General features: G+C 42.0%; 1 protein-coding gene and 1 pseudogene across 1 annotated transcript; both read left to right on the forward strand.

The window, feature by feature from the left end:
• Nucleotides 1–3,041: 3,041 nt before the first annotated feature.
• LOC147962870 (uncharacterized) lies at nt 3,042–4,593 on the forward strand (annotated as a pseudogene).
• A 3,575-nt stretch (nt 4,594–8,168) lies between these two features.
• Nucleotides 8,169–8,522, forward strand: LOC147962871 (uncharacterized). Its single transcript, XM_087534341.1, has one exon. The coding sequence runs from the start codon at nt 8,169–8,171 to the stop codon at nt 8,520–8,522; it is 354 nt and encodes a 117-aa protein (XP_087390467.1).
• The last annotated feature ends 9,691 nt before the right edge of the window (nt 8,523–18,213 follow it).

An 18,213-nucleotide genomic window follows, 5' to 3' on the forward strand; every position in this document is an offset into this window, starting at 1 on the left:
CAGTTGTTGCATTTGTTTTTACTCATGTAGTTTTGATCTTTTATTGCCAACTTAAATAAAAGAAAGTGTAGCAGTTTATGCTTGTAAGTTTTTTGCCAAGAAGTTATTACTAGATCTACTATCCCAAAAAAATCTATTTCCTGAATCTACACTAAAAGCCTACATCTAGACAAGTTGTAAAAAGAAAACTTTTTCCACACTTTAATCTGTTTTACTTATTAGAAATTGGTGTAGGTTTAGATATCTGTAGTGCCTGAAGCTTAATCATCTTAAGACTTAAAATTGTTTAGCCATAGTTTGTATCTACACTTGTGCGGTTGTGCCTATCATCCATATTTGCCAAGCTGATAATTCTTTTCACTTATCCAGATTTGTCCACATGCTGGTTAACTTGTTTTTTATGCCTTTGTTTAGTGCAGGTTCCAAGAAATCAGAGGCTCCTTTTTCAAAACGAATACACAGAGAAATCAGAGGCTACTTTTCCAGATTGATTCCAAGAAAATGCAAAGTTGTGTAGTAATTTGTTTAGAGGCTCCTTTTTCAGATCGGTTCCAAGAGAGTGATGTAGTAATAATGGTTGTACTACTTGTTGAGCTATATATGTAAATATGTATTTTTGGTATCTGAACATTGCCATGATTGTAATGAGTTTGGGTTGTTTTGTGAAAATTAAATTTGATTTATGGCCTTGTCTGAATATTAGGTGTGAAATTTATATATACCAGAAATATCTAACAGTTATCTCCACCTGATGTGGGTTAAGAAGAAAAACACAAAAACAATTGTCTAGTAGTGTCCACGTAGGCTGCCACGTCATTCCAACTGGTCTAAGCAAAAATCCAACATGGCATACGTCCATGACGGCTTGTTCCGTCACAGAAGATTGGGCCTGAGCGGGCTTGGCGCAGATCCATGACGGCCAAGAGCTGTCATGGAAGCTACCATACCAAATTATGACGCGATATACATGACAGATTTCAAATCCGTCATGGAAGGGCACCCATGACGGTTTTTCATTGATCGGTGACGGACTGGAACTTTCATGTATTAACAGGATTCTTGTAGTGTACTTATTTTGTTAATCAGATTTGTAGCACCCAATATGTTTAGGCAGTAGACTTATTGGTCCAGAGAAGGATTCCCATGATTCACCAAAAAATTGTTGTACTAGGGAGTTTGCTTGTTCTGATAGAAATAGTAGTAAGGTGTGTATTTGTACGTATAACATGTTTGGTTAGAGAGAGACTTGGATATTTCTCCATCCATATTTTATTTGTTCTGATGTAGACATGCAAACAAGCCAAAAATGATCTCTATGGAATAATGTTCCTGACAAGAGATGGGGCTTTGTTCCTATATTACGATTTTTGGGACCCTACATTCTTTTATATATAGCATTTATGCTTTACGAGCTGCATTTATAAATGGCTTATATCAGTGATATTAGCTATGTGTGTGGACGGATATACATATGTGTGAGATAATTTGGGGTTGATAGGAAATCATTATTTTGATGTTTTGTTAATTGAAGTTTGATCTTATGTTCTAACTGCAGCTCTATGCTGCATTCTTTTATCTATAGCATTTACGATTTGGAAATCATTATTTAGAGCCATGGTTTCTTAGGTCAGATTAATTTGTGCAACATTACAGATCAATTCCTAATATTATTCAAGCAATCTTAACTTCAGGACACCACTATGCTTCCATATGCAATCTAATGACTTTTTTCTGGTGTATATGGAAGGTGGGAAATGACAAACATTTTGGAATAAAATAGGGACATCCAAATCAGGTGCATCAAGCTGCTCAAGTTATAATGAAAGGGCTTCAGGTAGAGTCCAAAGTTACAGGTTTTATCGGTCCAGCATTCTGACAGATAATCAGGTACTTGCAAGAGCTGCAGATTCTGTCAAATTTCAAACCGGGACATTGTGAAATCCATTTACAGATAGAAGAATACTTCAATGTTTGCAGGTCTCTTATGTTAAAGATAATCACATCAAAAGAGATTTGAATGGTGTTGCTCATTACTGTACCACATACTATATTAGCTCATGTTGTACTATACTGTATTAGCTCATCTCATAGGAGTATCCAATGTCGAGTGTTGCTCGCTTTGAGCAACTTTGTAATCTATGGATTTCGTATCCTTGATGTAAGATGCGTATGATAGTTCAATGAATAGCGCCCTCGGGCGCTCCTTCTGTAAAAGAAAATCGCATGGCGTATGTAGTAGAGTGAGACAACAAAACAATGGCATAGAAGCCACATGAAGAGTCAAGGGGCAATGATATGATGATTGATGTATAGACAAAGAAGGCGATGAACGACATGTTCAATGGAGAAGAGAGACTAGAGTGGTGCATGGTGTTTGTTGAAATACATAGAAGATACTTGTGTTTGTGTTGTGGTTCAACATTGAGTGCAATGTGTTTGTTCGTGGGGAATAAAATGAGCATTGTTTACAAATTCATTTGTTGGCCCGTGGCAATGCACGGGCAATCTACTAGTGTATTAATATTATCCAAAGCGAGAGTCCATCTCTTGCTAAAAAATGCGGGAGTCCATCTCACATATGTTTAACATAATCTCTCCTAATTTTTCTAGGCTCTTCAATACTATTCACTGTTATTGATATGTGGCAATACCGGCCAAAAAAATAAACCTATAATACTTTTATCCTTTTATATCAAAAAGTTAGTATAAATATGTAATTACCTTTTAAATAAACCTATAATTTTTATTCATGATGATATCGTATTGAAATTTTATTTCCCATAGGTATTTTACCCTATTTATTTTTGTTTGTCCGGTATAAAATAGTAGCCACCGTTTCTCCCTCCCAAGAAAGATATGACACCCACCTCGTTCGAAAAACACGAAGAGGTGATTGAGGCGATTGTGTGGCGATCGTCTCGACAGCTAGGGTTAGGGTTTCTCGAGCTGTGGTGGTGAGGATCTTGGCGGCACGTGAGGGGGCGACGACGTCTCCAAGCATGCTTTGAGCTGGTGTGGGAACTCTCTCCGACCAAAGAACCATGGCAGAGAGGAAGAAGGAAGGAGATGCAATGGCGAGCGGCGTGACGGCTGCTCCTGGAAAGGTGGCGGGGGCCAGGGCGAATACCCCAAGAATGGCCTCTACGCCGTGTCCGGCGGCACAGAAGGAGGCGATCGACCCAGCGATGAGGACGCCACTGGACTCCCATAGCAGGAACGCATCCGTGTCCCCAGGCTTGACGGATCGTCTGGGGGCTTAGTGCTAACGGAGGAGGCAAAAGGTTTTATCTTCAAGGAATCTGATCAGGAGCAAGGGCGGCTGGCGAGGTGGTCGGCAATAGGTAAAGCGTTCACGCCCAGACCGATGAACAAGAGCGTGCTAGAGAAATCCATGGCTAGGGCACGAGGTCTTCATCGAGAAGCGCAGTTCAAGATCATCGGTAGGAATCTTTTCGCCGTGACGTTCGGCAGTGAAGGAGACTAGAAACACGCTCTTAATAATGGTCCATGGCAATTTGATTTCAATGTTTTAGTGCTTAAGGATTATGATGGAGCAACGAGGCCATCTGAGATGACGTTTGAATATGTCGATGTTTGGGTCCGGGTTGATGATCTTCCACTCAACAAACAATCAAAGGCCTTCGGTGAAGGGCTGGGGAATTGGTTGGGTAAGATTGTGCGGGTTGATGTGGAGAAAGATGGATTCGCAAAAGGTTTGGACCTGAGATTCAGGGTTAAGCTGCCTATTATGGAGCCTCTTGTGAGGGGTTTTTACTTGAAGAAATCTGAAGATGATGTAGAGAAAACGTGGTTTGATTGTGGGTGTCTGGTTCATGGAGAGAAGGGTTGTGCCCCGGCCAGGGATCCGGATCAGCAATGGGGAGGGTGGCTACGGGCATCTCCTAGGCGTTCTTGGGGACATAAGGAGGGACCGGTACGTGGTCCATCAGGAAGTGCCAACAGCATTGGAAGTGTAAGATCAAGCGAGGGAGAAAGGCATAGCAAGAAGACAGGGTCTGTCAAAGATCTCCAGACAAAACGCAACTTGCACAAGGAGTTCACCACTCCGGCTGTCTCGCGCACTGGCGGGGATGGTAAGGGAGTCCATGAGGAAGGGAAAAACTCAAACAAGCAGAAGCAGGGTGGCTCTCCTTTGAAGAGAGGGACCTTCAAGATGATTTAGATCAGAATTAAGAAAGGGAGCTGCGTTCTAAACTGAGACAACGGCAACAAGAAAGATAGTAAGAGCTCAGGGCCAGCTATAGACAGTACGGGCAGTGGGGGTATGATGGGGCTGGATCGTCGAGCCACGGTAGGGAGAGAGAAAGGAGGCAAGGTTACTATGTGAGAAAACCTAGACCAGACTATAGGCCAGAGCAGCGCACCCCGGACAGCCCTAGATACGAGGCTAAGGGAGAGAGGAAGAGGAGGCCTAAACAGTACTGGGTTGCTAAAGGTGACAGAGAGAGGCAGGAGGGGCATGATACTTTTGTTCGTGAGACGAGGCAGAAGACTTCGTCAGTGTTTGATCGTATTGAAGAGCGCAATGATACATCGGCGGACCCTGCGAGGCAGGGCTGCCGGTCACAATGAGTCTATTTGCCTGGAACTGTCGAGGATTGGGGTTGGACTCGACAGTTGGCGAGCTTCGAGACCTGATACGGTCCTACAACCCAGCGATGGTGTTCTTACCGGAGATAAAAAATTGGCAAAAGCAATGGAGAGGCTCAAGTAGAGGTTAGGGTTTAGTCAAGGAGTTGCGGTGAATTGTGTGGGCAAGAGTGGAGGGCTTGCTCTGTGGTGGCGAGATCATGTCAATGCAATAGTTAGGCCGTGGTGTCAGTATTATATAGATGCCCAACTAGAGGTGGTCAGGAAAATCTATAGATTCACTGGAATCTATGGGGAGCCATGTGTGGAAAAAAGGGCGAAAACGTGGGAAGTATTGAGGTATTGAGGACCCAAGATAATTTGTCGTGGATCTGTGTTGGAACTATAACGAAGCAATGGTGCAAAAGGACAGATTGGTGGCAAACCCAGATGCATCAGACAGATGGGCGAGTTTCGTGATTGTTTGGCCGACTGTGGCTTGCGGACATGGGGTTCTTAGGGTACCCGTTCACTTGGGATAATAAGAGGCATGCAACAGAGAATATTCAAGTCAGACTGGATCGGGCCACGTGTTCTGCTTCTTTCATGCAGCTGTTCCCGGCGTCCGAGGTGCAACATATCTTAACGGAGGAGTCTGATCATCAGGCGCTATTCATGTGGGTTGCGTCGACGCTGGTCGACCAATCGGCGCGGGCGCAGAGGTCATTCATGTACGAGGCCGCGTGGGCTAGGCATGCGGACTACGAGACCATGGTAGCTAATGCATGGGAAGAGGCCCATGTGGCCAATCAGATGCAGCCCTGAGTGGGAGCGGCATACAAGAAGCTTGCCTTGATGGCCAAGGCGATGCAAACTTGGAGCAAGGAGGTTTTTGGGTCCATAAAAAAGCAGATAGTGCATTTAAAATGGCAACTGAAAGATGCGAAGGAACGGGCTCTACGAACAGGGTATAGGCAGGAAATAATGGACATTGAAGATCAGCTGCATGAGTTGTACGAGAGGGAGGAGATTTATTACAAACAGAGATCAAGAGTGGATTGGCTACAATATGGTGATCAGAATACTCAGTATTTTCAGAACAGAGCTTCGCATCAAAAGAGGAAAAATACTGTCAAGGCGTTACAGAGGGAGGATGGTACCAAATGCACTGATGATGAGGGTATGCGAGTGAAGGCCGCAAATTTTTATGTGCTGCTATTCACATCAGAGGGGTTGCGGGACGGTGACAAGATTCTACAACATATTGAGACGACCGTGACAAACGACATGAATGATAGGCTGTCAACACCGTTTGCAGATGAGAAGATTGAGAAAGCACTATTTTAGATGGGGCCAACAAAAGCCCCGGGACCAGACGGTTTCCTGGCGATGTTTTACCAACGACACTGGTCGTTGGTAAAAGAGGAGGTGTGTGCAGCTATATGGGATTTCTTGGCAGGGAGGACGACGCCGGAAGGTTTCAACGATATAGTTATTGTGATGATTCCCAAGGTGGCCTCGCCGGAGATGCTCACTCAGTTCAGACAGATTAGTCTGTGCAACGTACTATATAAGATCGCGTCAAAAACTTTGGCAAACAGGCTCAAGGAGGTGCTGCCTATGTTGATTGCGGAGGAGCAAAAGTGCGTTCGTCCCGGGGAGATTAATCACGGACAACGTGTTGGTGGCTTATGAGTGTGTTCATGCAATTAGGAAAAGGAAGAGGAGGAAACCACTTTGTGCGATTAAGCTTGATATGATGAAGGCTTATGACAGGGTGGGGTGGACTTTTTTGGACCAGGTGATGACAAAGTATGGTTTCTCAGCTCACTGGAGAGAGATGATCATGAGGTGTGTCAGGTCAGCGAGTTTCTCGGTGAAGTTAAATGGTGGCCTTTCACACAGATTTCTCCCGTCTAGGGGCCTCTGGCAGGGGGATCCGTTGTCACCATATCTTTTTCTCTTTTGTGTGGAGGGATTCTCAGCTTTGTTGAAGCATGCCCAAGAGGAGAAGAAGATTAAGGGTGTCTCGTTTGGGAGCACTGGCCCCACGGTCACTCACTTGCTATTTGCTGAAGATAGTATTGTCTTCCTGGAAGGGTCTCACGATAACTTTCTTTGCCTCCGTGCTATCTTGCAGGATTATGAAGTGGCCTCCGGACAAAAAGTAAACCTGGAGAAATCGGCTATATTTTTTGGGAATGGGTGTGCTGAGGAGGAAAAGGAGGCTCCGAAACAAACTATGGGCATTTCATCGGAGGCTCTCAATGAGAGATATTTGGGCCTACCAACGATGGTGGGGAAATCCAAGGATGGAACTTTTAAATATGTCAAAGAGAGTGCTAAGGGGAAAGTTTCAGGGTGGAAGGGCCAGGGCCTATCCAAGATGGCCAGGGAGGTATTAATCAAATCGGGGTTACAATCTACTCCTATCTTCACCGTGAGCAGCTTTCAGCTCACCAAAAAAATGTGCGGGAATCTGTCTTCTATCTCAATACTCAATGCCACTTGTCCCGATGGGGGGTCATTCACGTTCAGGAGCATCATTCACAGTCGTGAACTACTCCGGGACGGGCTCATTTGGCATATTGGAGATAGATCCTGAGTCCGTATACATCATGACAATTGGATTCCGCGTAAGGGCATCCTGAAGCCACTGGGCCAAGTGTTTGTCCCGGGCATAACTAGAGTTGGAGATCTTCTAGATGAAACTAGCTCGAGCTGGGATCGGGAGAAGGTGCAGAATATGTCCCCCCCCCCAGTGGAAGCATGCGATATCATGCAGATAACAGTGGGGGGCGATGGTGGAGGATTACCTAGCATGGAATTATACAAAAGATGGTGTGTTCACAGTTAGATCAGCCTACCATCTTGGCATGACGCAGAAAAAGGCAAAGACCGGGAGCCCGGGGTCGCCGTCATCGGTCGTGAACCCCAAAGCTTGGATGAACCTGTGGGATATGGTGGCGCCGGGGAGAGTGAAAATCCACACTTGGCGCCTGATCCGTAATGGATTGGCGGTGGGCTCGGAGCTGCATAGGTGCAAGATCAAACCTAGGGTGTTTTTGTGCAGTGTGTGGAAGGGAGGAGACGAACTTACACAGGTTTTGGCGGTGTCCCCACTATGCAAAATTCTGGAAATTTTTGCACTCGGAATTGGGAGCACCGGCGGCAATCCAGCCGGAGTCAGTTTGCTCTCAGAGTGCGCTATCTCAGTGGCTCATGACTTGGTTTGCTGATGCTTCGGATGATGCTCGAGCTATAATGGTGCAGGGACTATATGCGCTGTGGATGGCATGGAACAATGCGCGAGAAGGGACAAGAATTGAGGAGGCGGGTGACATGGCTGCGATGGTCATGAGGCTTATGGAGGAGTGACAGCAGGTCAATGGCAGAGGGAGCAAGATGCCCCGAGTAACCCCGGTCCAAAAATGGAGCGTTCCAGCTGATGGTTGGATCAAGGCGAATGTAGATGGTGCAACTGCCAAGGGAGGAGGAAAGGGGGGCGCGGGGGGGGGGGGGGGGGGTTCAGGAACGCAGACGGAACTTTCATTGCGGGAGCGTGCCAATACTATCCTATGGGTGGTGACCCAGCATTGGTGGAGCTTCAGGCCTGCAAGAGGGCAGTGCAACTTGCGGGGGACTTAAACTTCGCCAAGCTGCACATTGAGATGGACTACCAAGAAGTGGTACGCACGCTGCAAAGTGCAGATGCCGACCTCTCCTCGTTGGGACGAATGATAAAGGAGGTGAAAACCATGTTGGCGTTAAGGAAATGGAAGGTGTCTTTGGTCCGAAGGACTACGAATGGAGCCGCGCACGAACTAGCAAAGGAGGGAGTAGCAAATAATCTTAGTAAGCTCTGGGTGAATGATCCCCCAGATTGTATTTTGCAAATTCTTTTGGCAGAAATCCCTGCCTTTTATGATTGAATGAAGTCATGGTTGAATTTCAAAAAAAAAAGATATGACACAATACTGCCTATCTCCTTGAATCATGCCTAAAAAATTAGACTTCAATCAGCATTAAAAAAAGAAAGAGATCTCACGCCTAAAAAACACAGACTTTCCTTCTCCTAATCACGGTACAATAATCAGGAGATGCATGCCGCAATAAAAAAAGATATCACAGGATACTTGCTTTCCTAAAAAATAAGAATTGAATAACCCTTAAGAAAAAAGAGATCTCACCTCCTAAAACAAGAAATATTATCACAGAATATACTTCCACTTTAATCATGATACAATAAACCGGACATGTCACGTAAAAAAGATATCGCCCGATATAGCTTTCCTAAAACATTAGACTTGAATCACCGTTACAAAAAAAAGAGATCTGACATTCTAAAACAAATATCATCACATAATTTCCTTCTCCTTTAGTTAGAATACAATAAACAGGAGATGGAACGTAAAAAAAATCGCACGAGTTCCTTTTTTTGCATGGTAATACGTGTCTCATTCATATCAAAAGGATTGAAGTACATGTCACGTAAGGACCGACATGAAAAAACTGAAAAGATAGCAGAACATCTCTGAGCTTGACACCAACGCCCATCACCTGCCTCCGGCACCACGACAGCAGCCACCGAAGAAAAGAATGATGTATCACCTCCTCACCCGAGCTCGACGCGGCTCCATCGCTGATATGCAGCTTTGCGGACCTCCAAGGTGGCTCACCAAAAGTGAAGCCCTTACCATTGAACGAATCAGACCGGGGCAACACCCCGGACAATGCCATCGAACTCCAGATCTGACACTCCACCACGACTAAGACGTCGCAGAAGGAAACCATACCTGCCATCCACGAACCACGAACCCAGCACATGTTCCGTCTTACAGACGTCATCGATGCAGACCACAATCTGCATCCGCTCCTGGACTACCTCCCAAACTTCACACCGACGCTGGAGCAAATGCCGTCGCAACGGCGGAGCCCGAGGACACATATCCACCACGAGGATGTCGCCGCCGCCACGCCATCCTTGCTTGAACAGACTGGTTTCCAAATCCATCCCCAACCATAGGACCGATGGCCTTTGTAAGGAAGGATCCAAAGAATCTTTATTCAGTGCTATCATCGTAGCGCCGAAGCAAAGACGATGAACAGCCTAAAAATCTAGAATACGAGGGAGTAAAAACGATCCACACGCGTGAATCCGGCGACCCCCCTCACCACTGACGACCGAGGTTGCCGGTGGAGGGGAGCCGCCGGAGGACGGCGCTGGAAGATTTGGCTCTCCTGGCGGCGGCTAGGGTTCCAGCCGCCAGGGACAGGAGGAAAACGATTGGCATTCGGACCGAGTTTGTTTGAGCATCCGATAAATAAGAGATGGCACGTACGATGCTACTTTCTTCTTTAACACGGTAACAATAATATCCATTAATCGCTCATCTCCCACGCTAAACTTTGTAGAATTTCTGTAGCTTTCCTTCTCTAGCACGGTAACACTTGATATCCATCTAATCTCTCATCTCTCATGCTATAGCTTTCTTTCCCTAACACGCTAATGATTATTCTCCATCTAATTCCTCATCTTCTACACTTCTCTGCGCAGATTACTCATTCTTCCTCTCCCTCACGACTTGATTTCCATCCACGAAACCTTTGGTGGAAGAAGTTTCAGATCGCAGACGCCGGAAGGACACGCATATACTTTGGTGGAAGCCAAAATAGTTACAGGATAGAGATATACGCTGCTCTTTCTTCATGATGCAGCAAACTAGCGATCTATTATGCTGTTTGTTAACCAAACTCATTGTATCGTGGGCCGCCTGTTCTTAAACATGTCTACATAATTTGTTTATTTGTATTTGCTTCAATTTATCTCCAAGATCCTCTGAATTATTTACATATTTCTTTTGGCAAAGTGCAGCGGGGTTCTGCCTACTGAATGTACAAATTTGTCAAGTTCTGGTATGTTATTTACTAGGATGCTATACATGTAGATCACAACCTTTTTCTGCTGCTACAAGGGCTACTAGGAGCGTGCAACATAGGTATGCCTATAAACTCCCTTTTTCACATAAAAAAATAAGGTCCATTTTTCTAGATTTGGTTTTCTTTTTCCATGTGCGGTGTCAACTTATTATTCGTTCAAAGTGACAACAAAATGAAGATCCTATAACTCAAGCTGACAAGACGAAGTGCCATCCCGTAAACTCTGCCGTCATCACACATTCACCTGTCCAAGCTGATGTTGTTCACCGCAGTTTTTTTTTGCCTTTCCCCCAAAGGAGACATGATGGCTTTTCACCTGATTTTGTTTGTATCGTTTTGCTTAGTTTTCTTTAGCTCCAGTACTTTGATTATCTAAAAATAATAGTCGTCTATATTAGGTTTGTATCAGAACTCAGGATGCACAGTTATCTCCGCTGAATTGTTTATGATGAGATTACAGTTTTTATCAAGCTTCATTGCGGGCACTCTGCTATTTGTTGTACTATATGGAAGTTGGAGGTGGAGGACATGGATTTGTAATGATTTCAATCTCCATGAACAAATTTCTTGAGAGAGAATAAAACATTTGATAAACAGTAACGAGGCATGATCAAGTATACATGCCATAGATGCTCCTCTCTGCTTGCAACAATAAAACTTATTCACTATTCATGCTACTTCAGTTCCTTATTAGTTTGTTATGGGAACAGAAAAACTTGAGAAGGATCTAATTTTTTTGAATGTCTGGATCTCAAAGTTCTTATTGACATTGACAATGAAACAGTAGTAATGCCACATGAAATCACACACAATATACATAAGAAACAATTTTAGTACCATTAGGACCTCTGACATATGTGTTAGATCCATTCAATTTTGCTGCTGCTAATTTTGGGCAACTACTAATCATCCTCGCTATAAGCCTAAGCACGCTTAACTTTCGAGTCATATTCCCCCTAGTTTCCTGACAATAGTAAGCTGTCAATCCTATTAACCCTTAGGAGTTGAACTTGAGCATGAAATCACACGTTTCACCGTCTGAGTTTGAAACTATTATTATAAAATCTATAATTATTTAATAACACTAATATTTCTTGAATAAGTAGTTTGACTATAGTTTGACAACAGTTTAACCAGAGTTGGACCAAAAATTCAAAAAAACTAAAATTTGAGGATAACTTTTTTCCTTTCAGAACTTGAGGATTCTAAAAATATGCAAGGCGGCCTATGGCCTTCGAATTCGGAACCGACTTTTTGTGCTGAACATTTTGATATATTATACGTTTTTTTCGACATCGTATGCAAAAATTATAGCCGTTTTAATTTTTCATAACACTTCTTTGCAAAACATGTCAAAATTTATGTTTTTTAAATTTCCTAACTAGTAGATGTAGTAACATAACTACAACTTAAAGGATTTAAATTTTGAAGTATTTATCATTTTCTTTTGTTTTTTTAAACTGAAATGGCGATGGGGGGGGGTAGAGTTTGAAAATTGCAGAACCCCTTTAGTCCGAAATGGTCAATACGTCCACTAGTGCATGTGTTGAACTACGTCAACATCCATGGAGGTGGCATGGTAAGATTTTGTAATATTACGACATCAATGCATCTTTATCATACATTCTTCTAAAGCTAATGTACATTGCTAACTACGACGTTATTATTACGTTCTTTAACAAAAAATCCCGAAGGATTGTTTGCCGCATCTGATGTTTCTGAAAGGTCGCCTTGATGTTATTACCTTATAGGCCAGGTCCGCCTAGGTTCACCGCTGTTCATACAAGATTTCTAAAACCAATGAAGACCTCACAATCAAAGAATGGATTTTTTTTATGAATAATCATAGGGAGCTACTTGGAAGCAACATTGAGCGAAGCGCATGAATTGAAGACAAGGTAATCTTCATTCTTCATAATGGAGAGTTAGGGGCTATTTGGTTATATGGTATTTTTTACCTTAGAGAACGTAGCAGTTCCTAGCAAATACTCATGATCATGTGCTAAAAATAATTAACTAGGGTTGTTTATGACTATGATAACGAGTTGAAGTTGCTAGATGACTATGATAATGATGGGTATGCCTTGTGTTATCATGATAATGATGATGAGTTATTATGATGATGATGATGCTTAGTTGTTATATCATTGTGAGCATGATGAGCTATTATATCTGTCGATGAAAGAAACGTGCATGAGATTCAAGTGGAGGCGGCACGGTACAAATATAAAGTACTACCAATCCAAACAAAGTCACTTTGATTAGTAGTACTTTAGATCTGCGCCATGTTGCCTCCACTTGAATCTAATCCATGTCTCGTTCACCCACTGATATAATAACTAATGATGATCATAAAATAATGTGATAAAACTACAGTATAAAAAATTTACAAACACAGTGCAAACACGCATAAGAAAAAATAATTAGCTGTAGCGTTGGTATGACAGGCGCTACTACTATGTTTAGGAGTAGCACTGGTTCCGCCAGTGCTACCGCTAGGTACCATAGCAGTAGCGTACGTCAAACTGCACCACTATTAAATATTTGCTGTAGAGCCCTAGCAATAGTGCGGGGCCCTACGCTACTGCTAGCCGGAAACACCGCACTACTGTTGGGGTTTTCCCTAGTAGTGGTTGCGCCCGCCTAGCCTGGACACGGTCACCGAGGAAGGGCAGAGCAGCGGCAGCTCGAGGTGGCCGCGGACACGGGCAGCGACAGAACTTCGGGGGCACAGCCACGGGTGCTCCGGTGACAATAGAAGGGGTGGGGGATGTGCTAGGATCTGGGAGGTCTACTGGTGGAGGAATGAGAGGGGGTGGGGGTGCTGCTCTGCTCGAATTCGAGCCTAGCAGGGCGATGGTCATTGCGGCCATGGGCACAATGGAGGGACTCCGGTGCTCAAGGGATTATAAGAATTGTTGGTTGCAAGCCACTATTAGTAATTTGGTATAGAACATTACATCATTTGTTGGCTTTTGATCACTAGATCAATTCACCAGATAGCAGCAGCACACACACGTACGTGCAAAGCTAGCTCCCAGAGCATTATAAGATGTCCTGAAAGTTTCTTAGCATAAGTACATTATAAGATGTTAGTAACATCATAGCCCTGCCTAAGAAAGTTCAGGTCCACAGAATATAATATACATAGTACTAACCATGGTTCATGAGTTCTAATTTTCATAAATATCAGGCAACGAATTTCACAAACTGAAGATTGGAACGACAACTTGGTGAAATAAATTTATCACAACTCAATGGAGTGACCGTGTTAGAGGTCTGAATGTAACAACGCATTCCAGCTCCCAGAGCATTCTAAAAATCTATCGAGGTATGTCATTATGTGGGAAAGGACAACCCCTCTACTAAGAAAAATGAGAACCATAAAATTTATTTAGTTTCCATGACTAGAAGCAAACAGTCTAGTTAATGTGCTGCCAAGATTTTGCTTGGAGAAGGTAATAAAAATGGCACTAATGGTTATCATTTTAATATCTTGTTTTCTGCTACAACAACGCAGCCGAGTCTCTCTACCAGATAAGGGAACGATCTTTGGTTAGCTCACTTTATATGGTATAAACATACTTAACTCACATATGAGAAAAGCAAATGAAATGAGCTTGTTTGCCAACAAGCTGGGATAGTATCTTGTGGAAAGCAAGCAAAATGAACACATGACAAGAGCAAAGGGAAGAAGGGAGGGGGATACCTTCAACATTTGTGGCTGAGGACGACAACACCATCGCCGGAGCTAGCGCAAACCAACCCAAACAACATGATCACTAGTAGAAAAAGGGCCTTTAGTCCCGGTTCTTATACGAACCGGGACTAAAGGTCCTCCACGTGGCTGCTGCCTGGAGGTCCACCTTTAGTTCCGGTTGGTAACACCAACTGGTAATAAAGGAAATTTTATGATTTTTTTTGAATTTTTTTGATTTTTTTATTTTCAAATTTCTGAATTTTTTAACCTCTAATCTCTAATCACCCCTCATCACTGCTTAATTTAACCTCTAATATCTAATCACCCCTCATCATTCCAAATCATCTAACTTCCCGGACGGTCACCCATCCTCTCACTACTCCAGCCTGAGCATGCTTAACTTCCGGGTTCTATTCTCCCTCGTTTCCAAGTCTCTGCACTTGTTGTTTTCCTAACAATAATAAGATGTCAATCCTATTAACCCTCAGGAATTCAGCTTGAGCATGAAGTCACACATTTCACTGTTTGAGTTTGAAACTATTGTTCTTAAAAACAATAATTATTTAGTAACACTAATATTTCTTGAATAAGTAGTTTGACCATAGTTTGACCATAGTTTGATCACAGTTTGACCAGGTTTGACCAAAATTCAAAAAATTGAATTAATTATTTAGTAACACTAATATTCTTGAATAATTATTTAGTAACACTAATATTTCTTGAATAAGTAGTTTGACCATTGTTTGACCACAGTTTGACCAGATTTGACCAAAATTCAAAAAAACTGAAATAATTATTTAGTAACACTAATATTCTTGAATAATTATTTAGTAACACTAATACTTCTTGAATAAGTAGTTTGACCATAGTTTGACCAGATTTAACAAAAATTCAAAAAAATGAACTTGAGGATTCTAACAATTTGCAAACAGGTCGTATTATCGTGCTGAACATTTTGATATATTATATGTTTTTTTCTAACATCGTATGCAAAAGTTATAGCCGTTTTACATTTTCCCTGCACTTTTTGCAAAACATGTCCAAATTTAAATTTTTAAATTTTCCTAACTAGTAGATGTGGTAACATAACTACATCTCGAAGGATTTTAACTTTTGAAGTTTTTATCATTTCCTTTTGCTTTTTACAAAACTGAAAAGGCGATACACCGGGGGGGGGTAGGATTTGAAAATTGCACCATTAGTACCGGTTCGTGGCACGAACCGGTACAAAAGGTCTCAACACCATTAGTACCGGTTCGTGGCACGAACCAGTACTAAAGGCTAACCTTTAGTACCGGTTCGTGCCATGAACCGATACTAATGGGCATCGCACCCTTTAGTACCGATTCATGGCACCAACTGGGACTAAAGGTCCCATTTGAACCAGGAGTAATGCCTGTACGGTGCCCTCGCCGCTCGAACTGGGACTAATGCTCACATTAGTCCCGGTTCGTAACGCAACCGGGATTAATGCTCTTTTCTGGCCGAACGAAAGCCCTGTTTTCTACTAGTGGATGAACCCCTTCTCTGTTCTACAATGAACCCCTTCTCTGTTCTACAGTCCTTCCTGCACATTCATAAATGGATGAAGCAAGTATTAACCTATAAAAAAGTGACCTGAATAGCAATTGTGAACCAACCGTATAATTTGTGGATTTTCAGAGATCATAACCTATAAAGAAGTGACCTAAACAACAGCCATGCAACATCTTTTTTATATGTTTCTTCAACATTTTGCTTTCTAAAGTACACATACTTCTTTCTCTTGTATAAAGCAATGTATGTTCGCATAATATTTAGAACTGCAGGACGGAAATGATCATAGAACTGTAAACTGTTGTTTATAGGTTGCATGGCATCACAAGTTGAGTATATATATATATATATATATATATATATATATATATATATATATATATATATATATATATATATTTGTGTTAAGAATCTGTTTTTGTATGTTTATTTGAGATCTTTATGATTCCAAGCAATCATCTACATCACTTGTAGTAAGTTTGCATGTACAACTCTGTTTGCAGACATGCTACTTTTACTTCTATCTGAGGACTGCATTTACTATTATTTTGGAAGATAACACCAACAAAATATCTGGATGCTGCACTAGTACGTATATGGTAATTAAAATGTAAATATTCAGACCAAAGTAACAGAGAAAAGGAGATTATATTTCACATAAACTTGACCGAAACTAAATCAGAAAAAGCCATGTAAACAGGACCACAACTGGAAATATGATGTGCCACTTTCAGGTATTGGAATTTTGAAACAAGAAAGGCATCGAGTACATGACAGCAACCACAAACATGGAGTAGCAACCACAAAGATTAGGGAGGAGTTTTGTTCAAAATAAAAGCCAAGTAGCTACCGTGTGCAGACTCATGGACGCATACAGATGGGGAGCGACCGTTTACTACAGGTACCATCCCGATCTAGATGCATACCAAACCGTGGTGCTTATCTTTACCTAATATTAAAGGAAGGATTGTTTCTCCACTTTTTTTTCCATAGCGGGACCACCAGTTTTTTGATCCGTCTTTGGTGCCTCTTACGTAAGCCCGCGATTTGTTGCTAGCTGTGTTGGCTTGTCCGTTTTTAAGGGAAAAAAAAGGAAGAATCCTGAACCAGAAAAACAAGCACCACTGGTGGGATTTGATCCCTAGAATGCTGGCTTGATAATCACAGTGCCAACCAGCTCAGCTACGCTGCTATGTGTGTTAAAATAAATCGCCTGACTCTTTTTGATACAAGAGTAGGCGTGCGTATATAAGGTACATACAGGAGCCGTGCTAGGGGAGTTAGGTACTCCTTTTAGGGGCAAGTTAGGTACTTGATATCGTCAACTGCAATGAGGCCGGCCCAAGTAATGGACCACCTGGCCTCAACCCGTTTATCAACGCAGCCACATTTAATTGATTATCTAGCCTCGAATTATTAAATAGTCCCATCTTGCTTTCTTATATTCAATCCTTTCAATTTATATATCTCTTTCAAGTTCTTAGGTATCAAGGAAGCTTCTCGTGAATCAGTAAGCAAGAATAATAAGGGATGAGGAATGGAAAAACTTTGGCCCAGCCACGTGATGGAAAGATTCGGAAGGCGACCGTTCGGTCGCTAACTACCACTGCCATTATTTGTCGGTCTTTATGAGATAGGCGATTTCGTGACTGCTGCAAAGATTGGTGGCATGTTGACATACATGTTTATGTATGTTCTTCAAAATTCGTAGCTGCCATATTTTATTTTGTTCTTTATTATTTATCGGTTGCAAGCTGATACTTTCTTAAGTAGATCTATTCATTATTTTGATCCGTGCGTGACTCTTTCAAATGAAGTGCACTAGAGTGGTTGTACTAGCTATGTGGTTTGTTTTCCTCTAATGTGTATTTGAATCATTGAATATGTTTAACAATAATAGTTGCGGTATGAGGAAGACATGCATGAAAAAAGTGATTGATTAAATGATCTATGTTGTTTTTCGCCCTAATTTGTTTTTTCTTTAATTACATCCTTCATTTTTAGAAGATAATTAAATAGATGTTTCACTTGATTTTATGTGTTATTATTGGGCTTGGGCTATATGATATTTTATGTCGTTTTCTTACAAAGAATGCTTTTATTTTTTTTCCTTCTTTCCACCGTCACTCTGAATATCTGGATGTACTGAATGATACGTGTTTCAATTCTAGAAAAGTATCATAAAAAATATGTGTTTCAATTCCAAACTTTATGTCTCAGTGGTAACAGCTAATCAAACTTTTGCTAGCTTTAAGAATAATTATTCTATTATTTTTCAATTCAAACATAGCTGACATAATTTGCATTTTTCACTGTAACAAAAATTTTAGGTAGATATTTATTAGTTTAGATGTATTCTGTTCTTTAAGACGGAGGCTGGTTATGGGGATAAAATTTTCCGTTGTGACACACCGTAAGGTCTTTCGAAAGCAGTGTGCTAGAGTGTG

The sequence above is a fragment of the Triticum urartu genome, chromosome 7A (genome assembly GCF_056163025.1).
Source record: "Triticum urartu cultivar PI428250 chromosome 7A, HENAU_Tu73, whole genome shotgun sequence".
In the NCBI taxonomy this organism is placed as follows: domain Eukaryota; kingdom Viridiplantae; phylum Streptophyta; class Magnoliopsida; order Poales; family Poaceae; genus Triticum; species Triticum urartu.

Coding starts and splice junctions, on each gene's coding strand:
- LOC147962871 (XM_087534341.1), top strand. CDS start 8,169: ATGGGTGGTGACCCAGCATTGGTGGAGCTTCAGGCCTGCAAGAGGGCA.